Source organism: Brachyistius frenatus, unplaced genomic scaffold (assembly GCF_029030835.1).
Source record: "Brachyistius frenatus isolate BFR_SWC_R1_liver_20210118 unplaced genomic scaffold, ASM2903083v1 Contig_3, whole genome shotgun sequence".
Classification (NCBI taxonomy): domain Eukaryota; kingdom Metazoa; phylum Chordata; class Actinopteri; family Embiotocidae; genus Brachyistius; species Brachyistius frenatus.
The window spans coordinates 3221546-3234387 of NW_027210602.1; the positions used below are offsets into that span (position 1 = coordinate 3221546).

General features: G+C 39.8%; 1 protein-coding gene across 2 annotated transcripts in view; it reads left to right on the top strand.

Moving 5' to 3' along the window:
- The window catches only part of sardh (sarcosine dehydrogenase), a 46603-nt gene that overhangs the window by 23781 nt on the left and 9980 nt on the right, over positions 1 to 12842 (top strand). For both annotated transcript variants that reach the window (XM_069703390.1, XM_069703400.1), the window contains exons 11-18: positions 825 to 915; positions 1040 to 1181; positions 5634 to 5717; positions 5965 to 6078; positions 6512 to 6650; positions 8452 to 8565; positions 9665 to 9812; positions 12699 to 12792. In XM_069703390.1, coding sequence (XP_069559491.1) covers positions 825 to 915; positions 1040 to 1181; positions 5634 to 5717; positions 5965 to 6078; positions 6512 to 6650; positions 8452 to 8565; positions 9665 to 9812; positions 12699 to 12792 — 926 coding nt within the window. The remainder of the gene's footprint in view (positions 1 to 824; positions 916 to 1039; positions 1182 to 5633; positions 5718 to 5964; positions 6079 to 6511; positions 6651 to 8451; positions 8566 to 9664; positions 9813 to 12698; positions 12793 to 12842) is intronic.

Consider the following 12842-nt stretch of genomic DNA (forward strand, 5'->3'; position numbering starts at 1 on the left):
TTTGTTTTTGACCCTACAGCTGTGACCACCGAACAAATATGTGCTTCATATCTTCCACCTCGTCCTCAAACACCTCGAGTTCTGTGTCCGAAAAAAAAAAAAATCAATTTCCGGGTTTTCCTCTCCGTTGTTTACATGATTCACCAAAGAACCACTGATCCACAGGGCAAGTTTTTTTATGCAACAACCTTTATAATATGCTTTTCATTGACCATTTATGGTTGAATGTGGGCGTGTTGACGGCGGCATGTGAGGCTGATCTACGTGCGCACATTTCAAGGTGAATTGTGATTTATAAAGGGAACATTGCGTTCAGGTGTGCGTGCGCACGCTTTTATAAATCAGAATATGTTTTTGCGCACGCCGTTTTCTGCACGTACACTTTTAGTATGGATCCCACGCAGTGTTTTATAAACGAGGCCCCTGGTCCTTGTGATAATTGGATGTATTTTTTTGTGTATACTTGTTTATTCTGCACCAAACAAACATTTTTTATTATCATGAAATTCCTAATGTACAAAATGTAGAGGGAAGAAAAACATGTTCACCCTGACTTCAAAGAGTCTAAGGTGACATCGTTCTCTTTTTTTGTGACTATCAGTCAATTCTTTGACTCTGGGAATTTGCGAAGGGCATTTTTCTCTTTGTCTGAAGTTTCATTTGGAAAATGATTATCAAAACACCCAAAGAAAGTCAGTTAAAAAGCACAAGAGGCAAGTTGTGACTTTAAAGCAGCTGATATCAGCAAATGTTTTGCTTAATAAGCAACTTGAGAATTTTATGAAACAATCATTTCAACAAGTGTCTTGCTCTTTCTGTGTCAGGTATGATGCTGGGAGGTGGCTGTGGTAGAGAGCTGGCTCACTGGATCATACATGGCCGCCCTGAAAAGGACATGTATGGATATGACATCAGGTACATACAAAGGCTTGTGATTGTCATTGTGTCAACAGGCAGCGGGAAACACAATCACGAAGTTTGAATGGTTTTGACTTTTAATGAGCGTTAATCTTTTGAATTCCTCTCCCTCCTGTCTCAGGCGCTTTCATAACTCGCTGACAGACAACCAACGCTGGATCAGAGAGAGGAGCCATGAGTCATATGCTAAAAACTACTCTGTGGTGTTCCCCTTTGATGAGCCGCTGGCCAGCCGAAACATGAGGAAGGACCCTTTCCATCAGGTAGATGGGTGGTTTGATCTGCGGTGCACAGAGTTAATCAGGGTGTTTCATGAGGAGTTCAAGGAAGTAACCCCGTCTTTTTTTGCTGTGAGTTCGTCACCCTCCTTTCAACTAGGGTTTGATGAGTCTCATGGGAGTTATTTTGAGGTAAGCATAAGGATGAACGAGAATAAAGGAATTGAACAGATAATCTAGTTATAGATAATCCAGCAAATTGTCACAGAAAACATGGGGCTCAAATGCATGACTCGGGCAGATTAAAAAGGCAAGAGTTCACCTTTTATTAAGGTAAGGCAGCTATGTGCATGGGCATGAGGCAAGACGATGAACATTAAGACTAACCTTGGCCTCACTCAAGCACTTTCAGTTAGGTAAGGAGGGCTTTTATTTTGAAAAAGTGTGGGCAGTGTCATATCTCTCATGATTTAAACCAGGGGTCTGCAACCTTTTTTCCTCTGACAGCTACTTTGAAAGTGTCCGAGACTTATGTTTAGTAACATTTTCACAGCTGAGCTCAACCCAAACCAGCGGAAATAGGTAACAAGCTACTGGTAGCTTGCGAGCAATGGATTTGAAACCCCTGATTTAGACAAACATATATCTTTCGGCTTGTGCATACCCAAAGATAAACTATCTGGACACGTATTGTGGAGGTGTCCTTACATAGATGTAGCCACTTCAATTTTTAAAGTCATGGGAGCATCTCCACTGCCATCTAACCTGGTCATCTGTGATCTCTTCCTATATTTGTATGACTCCCTTTCTCTGTTGCTGGTCAGATTTCTTTCTTCTTTCTTTCTCACAATTTTCCTCTTGTATTTCTCCGACTAGTTTCTCTACAACTACCTTTTTCTCTCTCTGTGTGTTCTCCACAGTCAGTTTTGTTGCAGTCTGCATTTTCTGTCTTTTAACTTCTGTAACCTCAGCATCTAGTTCGCCAATTCAGATAGCAATGTGACAACAGAACAAATCAGCATTTAAATGATGCTGCTGAAACCTCCGGTTGGCAGGTTTCTCTGTCTCTCTCTCTCTCTCTGTGTGTGTGTGTGTGTGTGTGTGTGTGTGTGTGTGTGTGTGTGTGTGTGTGTGTGTGTGTGTGTGTGTGTGTGTGTGTGTGTGTGTGTGTGTGTGTGTGTGTGTGTGTTCACAGAAGACAGAATAATAGAGTGCACTTCAGAAACATAGGTATACAAGTGTTTGCAAAAATATCATTTGTCAAACACTGACCCCCATCTCTCTCACTATGTTTATCTCTCTGTCACCCTCTCATTTCTTTCCTGTATGCCCCCTCTCCTTCTCATTCTGTCTCCTCCGATCAAATCCAGAGTCAAACAGCTGATTTAAGCGCAGGCAGAAAGCAGTTAGCACTGTACCTTATCTTTAGCAGCGACATTTATTAATGCATTGCCTGCCAACATGACTATAAATGATATGCTTAGCTTCGGTAGCCAGCTCTCGGATGTCTTTCAGTTTCCTTTCTCTCCTTAGCACGGCCCAAGCTCTTAATGGGCCTTGCCACCATACTTTATGCATTAATTATCCACTTAGACATGCTTTCCTGTTCCAGACTTCATTTACCTTTAACTGTTTTTGCCTCTGCTCACACATGCAGGCATTTTTTTCAGAACAGATTACTGTTACAGATTCCATTAGCAATGTTGTCAATATATTTTGTAGCTCATGTCTAGTGCTTACTTAGAGCTTGTTTTATTTAGATTCCCTGACACCTTTCATGCATAATTAATCAGGTTTGCTGAAGGGCCTTTTCAAGATTGACTTTTTTTTTAAAGATTTTGTACAGAATGAGCACAAGAACAAAGACATGAAGAGTTTCTGTTTTTAATGTGTTTTCACTTAGTAGTTTGTGTCTTCCCAATTCATTTCTCCATCATTATGACTTTTATTTTTTGATTTTGTCTTTTGGTTACAAAAAAGTAAGAAAAATGAAGAAAAAAAAAACTCAGCACAAATATTTGTATGAAAATTTGAGGTATAACACAATTTGTAATGCAAACATTGTAATTGAAGCTTGGATTGTAATTTTATTTTTATACTCATTGTGCAAAAATAGTATCTCATACCACTTGAATTCTTTTCTGAGTTATACGCATAGAAGACTTTGTTGTTTACTATAATTTATGGTCATAGTTTTTCAGGAATAATAACATGGGAAAATCATTATTAAAATCATTTTCAACCGGTCTGCTACGCTTTTTTAAAAAAAAGGTAAAAGTCAGTACAAAACAAAGAACCCCCCCAAAAAACATGATCCTTGCTTATAGCACAATTCTGACATGCTGTCAGTATCAATTTATGACTCTTAGGATTTATAAAGAAAACTCAAACTGTCTTATCATTGATCTTTATGATCTGTGTCACAACACCTGGACCTTTTCTATGTATAACCACATGATGATTTATTGTATTATGGCTAGGAGGTACTTAAGGGCTTGATCGAAAGTAGCAGTCCCTGTGCAAATAATGAGACTTTCTACTTTTAGTAGGCAATAGAGGATTATTTCAGAGCACAAGCAGGCCATCTCTGACACGGCTGCTCACATGCTTTCTCCACCTCGGTAACACAGATGGTAAATATAGCTTGGTGTGGGAAGTTTTGGCAAGAGACAGCTATAGCTGCCTGCTAGGAGGAGAGCATAGCAGAACATACCTACCAACTGTGGGCGACTGTCAGTTTTAACAAGGAGGATGGAGAGCCCTGAAATATCATACCTAAACACTGCTCAGGAAATTAAGAATTAAGACGTGTACTATTTTTTTGAAGCAGTTTGGGTCAAACAAACACGCTCTACCTTCTCATCGGTTCTTCGTCTGTTGCTAGATGAGGTTTTTGATATTTAGGCCACTTAATTTTTTTGATCTTGTACTGGGATTAAAGTTGCACTAATTGTTATTTTAACATAAACAATAGATCAAAAGAGTGTCGGTTTTATAAAAGCGGTCTGGTTGCTGTGATGAAACACAGATAATTATTATTATCACAGTTCCTCACAGCTCTACAGGATGTTTTAATGCCAGTTTTGACCTGACATTTACGACAAGTTGATTTGAAACGTAAAAAATACTTGCAGTTTGTCAATCTGAAACCTGGCAGTTTACTCCAAAGTGACTGGATGAATCTGTGTACCAACTCCACAGAAGTGACTCTTTGTACTTTCTTTTAACTTGCAACTTTTCAGGCTTTTACATGGCTGGATAAGCATCTTAAAACATGAATGAGCATAGTGATAGTGAGCCATTTGGAATAGTTGCATATTTAGTATAGATAAAATGACAATCATTTTAAAACAATCAGCGGGTCGGGAATTTAAAGGTACCAGTGGGTGCTTTAACAGAATACCTAGGATGCTTATTCAAATTTATGCCCTGAACTTGAGACAGGAGATCTCCCCTGTTTTATCAATTTCTCTCTTTCTTTTTCCAGAGAAGTGTGTCTCCTAATATAAATGTCTCTTATAACAGGCTAAACAACTAAAAACACCATGTAAACAGAATTGTTTGTCATACAGACATGGTTGGTCCTTAAATAAATTGATAAGGTGATCCTCAAACTAATCAGCTGACTGACAATCAGCTAACTGACATGGCCATCTCACTTTGCTCTGAGATGATTGGCTGTTAAAAGAAGTGACATGCTTTATGTTCAAAAACTGCCTACGTGAGACTTGACAAGCTAAGTTGCAGACGACACCGTCAGTGGGCTTGAGTTAAGGTCAGAGGGGTCCAGTTCAGACTGCTGCAACTTTTTCCATAGGTCGTTTGTTTCCTCTCGTCACGAATCTTTGGTCTGAAATGAGCTTTTAGCTCCTTATTTTTAGTTCAGCCTTATTGGTGATGCTGGTTAAGTCAAAACCATTCACATCAAAACTAAATGACAAACAGTAATAGTTTGTAATTAGCTGGTGAATATAGTGGACTGCTTAGCTGCTAAAGACCCACATATTTTTCTCAAGAGTTGATGGAGACCAAAACAGAGCTAAAAGCAAAGACAGTATTGTACTTACATTCTATAGTTGGACAGAAACAACACAAATGAATTCAAATGTTGCTTTCTGTCTGCTTGATGTATAAATTGGCAACTGTTTTCTTGCAATTTCACTGGAACAACTTTATAATGTGAGTATGTCAATGTTGTAATTATTGCTTTTTCTGCTTCCCTCAAGTGGCAGAATAAATAATGATGCTAAACACTTGAAAATACCAGTCACAGTTCAAGACTCGGCATCAGTGGTTGCTCTGTCAGTGGATGTTTTAATTTCTGTAGATGTCATGAGTGAACTCATTGAATATGATGAGTATATGACTGAAATTTACCTCTGATATATGTTTTCAAGCAATGATTCCATAGAAAACACTACATGGTCAACATTTCATCTGTGTGTACTTTCCTTACTGATTTTCCTGCTCTGAGTTTGTGTGTGTTGATTGTTTCAGGTGCTGACAGAGCAGGGCTGTGTGTTCCAGGAGCGACACGGCTGGGAGAGACCAGGCTGGTTCAACAAAGACGGGCCTGCCGCTGTGAGACACACACACAACACACATACATACCAGACACAATCACATGAACACCACTGATTTATTTGCCTCCACGTCGATTATAATTTGTTTTTTCCACTAGCTCTCAGATAATGTTGGAGCAGACTGACTGCCAATAATGGACGACACTGCGACAGCCTCGAGCCCAGTCCTTTGTCCTTCTCTGCACTTGAGAAACAATGATGATTAATTAGCCTCTAACTGTTTGTTTGTCTGTGTCGCTACAAAGGTCAAAGACTATGACTATTATGGGGCTTATGAAGTTAAGAAGAATGTAAACTACAAATACAACGACCTACTGGGCAAAGAGTACACCTTTGACTTCCCTCCACACCACGACGTGGTAAGATACCAGGAGCAAATGTATTTCAGTTGTACAGTGTCGGGTAATGACACTGTTTAAAAATTAGGGTGGTCAGATGAGTATGAGCACTTTCTGAAAGCTCCCATTAGGAAATGTGTCCTCCTACGAAATAACAGTCATGTGCAAGTGACAGTGACAAGAGCACAGTCATTGAGTTTAATGTTGCATAAAGGGTTTTTAGAGAGAACACCAAACCAACTGAGTAGCTTGGAGGACACAGGACATAATGACCAACCTTAATGTCCAAACCTTGCATACTTTTCCCTTTAATTTCATTACTGTGATGGATGCTGCCTCCACGGATCTTGCTATGATGCACAGTCATCTTAGAAATGTCATGTTTGTCAAGGGCAGGACGGCATTTTTATTCAGTGCGTTTATTGGACGTGAGTGTTGTGTTTCTTAATTGCAGATTAAGAGTGAGTGCCTCTCGTGCAGAAACAGTGTTTCTGTGTTTGACATGTCCTACTTTGGGAAGTTCTATCTCACCGGACCAGATGCCAAGAAGGCAGCTGATTGGCTGTTCACAGCTGATGTCAACAAGAAGCCAGGTCAGTTAGACTGCTGCTGAAGCAGACACACACACACACACACACGCACGCACGCACGCACACACACACACACACACACACGGAGACACACATGGAAATGCACAGACAGATGGGAGAAAAGATTGTAGAATGTAGAGGGCAGATTCATGGATGGAGGGATGAAAAAGATGTCATCGCATGAGAATAACAGTCCACTCTACCACAAGATCTCAAAATACCAATTCAAAATGTCAGCATGTAGTGTCTCCGAGGTCCTGTTAAAAGCGGGCAAAAGAGAGTCTTCACTGTCTCTCTTTTTTTTTTACTTTTCACCATCAACAAACCAACAGCTTTGTTGGATTTTTGCAGTGACAGGTGTGTACAGATGTGAAAATGGGAAGCTACTTTCTCCAGATTGCTACTTCTTCAGCCTCAGTGTTGACAGTGTAGTTTTGAAAAAAATGCAAGGACAGATATTCTTTGAATACCATGAATATAAAAAGACATGCAAGTATAATTCAAAGGTACAAATTTACAAACATCAAGGTCACAAACGAGACAACAGAAATGTCAAACACTCCGTTCATTTACATAACAAGGTGGGAGTCATTAAAGAGCAAATAATTGTCAAAAATATATAACTATCAACATAAATTTACATACATGAACCAAGTGGAATATCACAAATGTTCTATCCACAAATAATTGTCCGAGCCATGTGTAAACAAAGATGGTAGTGGAAATCATTAAAAAGAGAATAATGAAACATAAAGTAGAAATTACCGAGGGTAGTGCGGGTTACAGAAATCTGGTACCCCAATGCTGTCTAACTCCAGATGTTTTTCATTTTCAAACTTGTCATCTTCAGACCTGGTTAACACTGACTTAAGTGACCTCATCAGACTCAAAAAGGATTTATACAACTTTTTTTCCCGTGTATAGTAGTACATCAATGGACCTGCAAACTTAACTTTGATTTTTCAAGTCAGTGAAGTTCCCCTTTCAGCTTGCTAAGCTGATGCTAAACACACCAGGAAAAGTGTTTACGTGTCCACTTTAATATCCTCCAGTATGATGACAAGATCTGTTCCATCACTTTCTCACTCTTACTGCTAGATTTTAATATACAGCAAATGCAGGGATCACACCTCCTCCAAAATTGTTTTAATCTTCCAGCAGGGTGTCTTGCACTTGGTGAACACATCATTTTCTTTAACACTGAGTGACAAATGAATCCGTAACATCTTTTAAATGAGAGATGACGGAGGGACAGTTACACATTAGCATGTCACTGCAGCCATCGGCTCCTTTAGCAAATGGATGATGGACATATTATGATTTTATGTCTCTTGTAATTAGATACAGACTTCATTCATGAGGAGATTATTTTGACCATGTCCTCATCATGTATATTTTTGTTAAGGGATGTTTCTCATCAATCGTTACAGTTGAAGTGGGGTTCATATTTAAATAGTTTCCTTTGTAACTATTTCACTTGTCATTAAGGTAAGTGTATTCTCTGGTAGGGAGGAAGAGATTGCTCATGATCGTTCCTTAAAAATAACATCCTTGTGAATTTAGTTTAAGTACACGAGAATGTAATGAAACAGAATTCCTATTTACACGTAGAGGCCAGGAGAGCACACACAGCCACACAAAAGCATTGGATTATTCAGTCACAAACGAAAGATTAACATCAGACTTGGGTGCATTTTTCTTTCTATCTTTCTGTTGGCTTGTTTCCATGAGACTGCACACTTAAAATTTGCCAAACTCGGGCACAATAATTAATTGTTTATGCGTGTGTTTGTGCGTGTTTTAGGCTCCACTGTGTATACCTGCATGCTAAATAAAAGAGGAGGGGCGGAGGCTGACCTGACAGTGAGCAGACTGGAGCCTGGTGCTGCCAACCTGCCCCTAGCACCAGAATCCAACGGTGAGAAACAGGAACAATGTGTGTCAGTATCATATTTATCAATTTGCTATAAATGTATTGCTTTTTCTGTCTATTCATCTGTTTATAATTCCATTACTGTTTGGTCATTGCAGCTGTTGTATTTTGTTTATTGTTTTATCAATCTCCTTTTTAGGATATGTTGTTGTTGTGCTATTTTCTATTTGTTGTTTTTGTTCCACTTGACTCTCAGTCCTGTTTATCTGGTATACTTATCATTTCATTCTTTCATCTCTTATTCTTCCGTGCATTTAACTGTTCCTCTAAATAATTTTTATTTCAATATATTGGTTTAATTGTATAGGTTTGAGATCTGTCTTTCCGTTTCAGTTACATTATCTTGTTGGCCTGCTCTTTGTGTCTGTTATTTGTGTTTTGACTTACTTCTTCTTACTATATCATTCATTCATGCATTCTTTTTCCATCATTTTCAACATGCGTAAAAAAAAAAAAGGGAAACTACAAAAATATTGCAATAAAACAGCTGACTTGTTGCAAAAAAAGTTTTTGCACCTAAGAGACACAAAGGCCTTGACATTATGACAACACGACATCCTTTTGCTTCTTCATTACAAGGCTTGACTTCACCAGTAAAAGAGGAGGATCTGAGACCAAATGGGGCGAGAGTCATTGTTTCATCTTACCCCATTTCTGCTGCTAATTAAAAATACCACAGGGTGCCTACAGTTTGATCAGAAGAGACCAAATTTATTTATTAAATAGTTTCACAGGATACCTTCTTTGCTGGGGAAGTTGCAGTTAAATGCCATGAGGTTTACAAGTTACTGTCTCTAGATGATTGATTATTTATAAGTATTTATTTTCTTGACAAGTCCTGTTGAATATTTGGGTATGAGGTTCATGGATGGAAACACAGTTAAGTCAAAATTAATTTGTATTCTGCCACATTTAATTTGTTTTAAAACATAAAACAGATTCTGATGTGATAACTTCTGTGATTCAATCATTCTATCATCTAATGTTGCTATCAAGTGCAGTGATACATTAAGTTTTATTTATGTGCGTTGTGGTTGTGACATTCTTGTGCTACTTTCCCTAATCACATCTACCTTTGATCCAGGTGATGCTTACTACCTGGCCATCGGAGGCGGTGTAGCAGAACACAACTGGAACCACATTAGAACAGTTCTTCAGGACCAAGGCTTCCGCTGCCAGCTGACTGACCACTCTGAGGACATGGGCATGATCAGCATCCAGGGACCCAAGAGGTGGGGAAAGAAAGGAAAGCGAGTGGGAGGGATGGAAGGAAGAGGGCTGTGAATGAATGCTGACGGTGTCACAATTTATATTCAGGGGAGAGATGGACAAGAGGAGAGGGTGTGGGTAAAAAGCATGGGAAATGAGAGGTGAAAAGAAGAAGGTAACTGATTGGCCTCAAGGTGGGTTACGATTCACATCTGAAATTGGTGAAATTGAAAAGATGGGCGGTTTGATTGATAAGAGGTTACAGACAAAGTGGCTGTTCTCGACAATTGGCCAAAGACATAAGGACGTGAATGCAGGGCCTTACGTGGACTGAAAACAGGAGACAAGTAGAGAGGTTCTAGGTTAATTCTGCAGTTTAATGATACTAAATTATAATGTATTAGGGGGAATTGATGATGATGGTGTGGCCATCTGACCAGGGTGCTACCTGGACACCTCCTGAGGGAGATATTTCAGGTAGCAGGTCACCTGGGAGGAGACTGCAGGGCAGACCCAGGTTACACTGGAGGAATTACACTGACCTTTGAACTTGGGATCTCCCTAGAAGAGCTGGAGGAGATCGCAGTCAGGGATCAGGAACCCTGGATAAAAATCAGCTACTTCCATTTTGTGGGTTACTTGGACCATTGTTTGATGGGAAGTTTGATTCACCGAGTTCAAGTATTTGAGGAGGAGATGTCTGCTGAATAAAATCAATTACTTCTCTTGGTTGACATCAAAAAGCTATTCCAAAACATTGTCTTACCACATACTTTTTGCTCCATTTAACTCAAGTTTTGCATTATTTTTCCAGAAAACTTGAATTTAATGATCACATTCGCTGAAAATGCCAATATTATTATTATTATTATTATTATTTTTTTTTTTTTACTTAATCCATTATATAACCAATTATAGATAGATGTCTTCATTTAGGGATAAGAATTTGTGTGCTTCACATGTGAAAATGGTCCTGCACATTTGGACAAGGGATGCAGTCCAAGCTTGTCACTTTCTTTTTGCATCCCACAGTTTTCTTTTTTATTCACTCAAAGATCCAGCTGGGCCACCTTCACCTCTTTCCGATCTCATACTCTGCTCTCCTTATCTATCTTCTTCTTCCCCTCTCACCTTCTCTACTCCCCACCTCGCTGCCCATCTCTCTTTGTTCCTCCCTCTTACCAGCAGCAGGGTTAGTCCACTCTGTTCTCTGTGTGGGCTTTGTCGATTTCTTCTCCTTGAGGCTTCTCTCATCTCCTGTTCTTCCAAGTTTATTTTCCCTCGGTAGATTTTAGATTGCAACCACTTCTCTTTTTCTTCTCCTCTCTCCCAACTCCTCCCCTTCTGCTCAATTGTTTATTCTCAGTGTCCTCTTCCTTGGTTTCAGGTTTTCTATCCTTCATTCCTTTTATTGCTTACGTCAAACCAGAAAGAACTGCGTCACTACCAGCAGGAGCTGGATATATAATATAATAATATACGCGTGTTTCATTATAGACACACACACACACACACACACACACACACACACACACACAATAGGATGTTGATTAGGAATCTCATTGAGTTTTCTTGAGCATCCGAAGTGCACTCATCATGTGTACATCTCTGGATGTTTCCTTTTTCTTCGTGTGTGTGTGTGGATAACATACACAAGATTGGCATCTGTGTTGCCTCTCTCTGCACAGCACTCTAATGATTCTTGGCTCCTCCTCATTGTTTCTGCCGCGTACGAGGAATTGCAGAGCTTCACTCCTCCAGTCTGTTTTGTTGTCTTACGAGGCAAATTGATCCCTTTAAAGCTTGAGGAGAGAGAAGATTACAGCGTTTATGGAAATGCGTTAGACTGTGTTTTCCCTCCCTGAGACGTCTCATTCAAATTCTCCAGAGGAGGAATCTTTAAACTTGCAGCTTTTCTCTCTCACACAGCTTGACAGCCTGTTCCAAAGGGTGAAACTTGTGCTCATCCACTTGCTTTGTAATTATGAACCTTATGTATACTAGATGAAATTATGCGATATCCTTTAAGAGCAGCCCTCTGTGTGTGCATCCTCTGATCCACAGCTGAGAGCCACAGTTAAGTGGCAAGTCAGAGAAACAAATTGGATGTTGCAAGTGCCCCTGCCCCTCACCCCCACCCGCCTTACCCAATGGATGCACACACACACACACACACACACACACACACACACACACACACACACACACACACACACACACACACACACACACACACACACACACACACACACACACACACACACACACACACACTGATTATATAGCTAATTGGCCTTTGCTCTTGGGCTCTTGAGTTCAGTGAACAAGGGGAGGACAGAAACTTGAGGACAGCCTGAAGAAAAGATCAGCCTGTGCATTATTTGCTATGCACATGCATATATGCAATAATATAACCAACCCAACTTACACATATCCCTACATCTAACAATGACCACATCGATTGTTTTTTATTGGAAGGGATGCCTACACAGATGCAGAAGCATGTACGCACACAATAGCAACGTGAACCCTTCCCCAAATATCCTCCACCATGGCTTCATGCCACACCATTGCAAAAATATCCTCTGGAAAATAAGGCCTCACACATTGTATTCTCTACCTGCCCACTCACAAACATACAAGTGTACAAGCTGCAAAGGAAGCTAAACATAGTTTTTTTTTTTTTTTTCTGTTGACTCATCTTTACGTAATATTGATTTTAGTGTGTTTGTGGGGGAAGGAGAGCTGGTACATTTTCTGATAATTCCAGTATTACTTTAGTTAAGAGAAGCATATACAAAAAAATATACAGGTTAATTATGTTTTCTCCACTGCAGTCTCACAAATACAAAATCTTTTGACCGACTGCCACACTTTCTGATTCGTCTGCATTTCCTCTCTGTTTGCAGCCGTGAGGTATTACAGGAGGTTTTGGACACAGACCTGAACAATGAAGCTTTCCCCTTCTCCACACACAAAGTTGTCAATGCAGTGGGACACCAGGTGAAAACACTCGCGTACACAAACACGCACTCACGGTGCCTCAGTTCTCA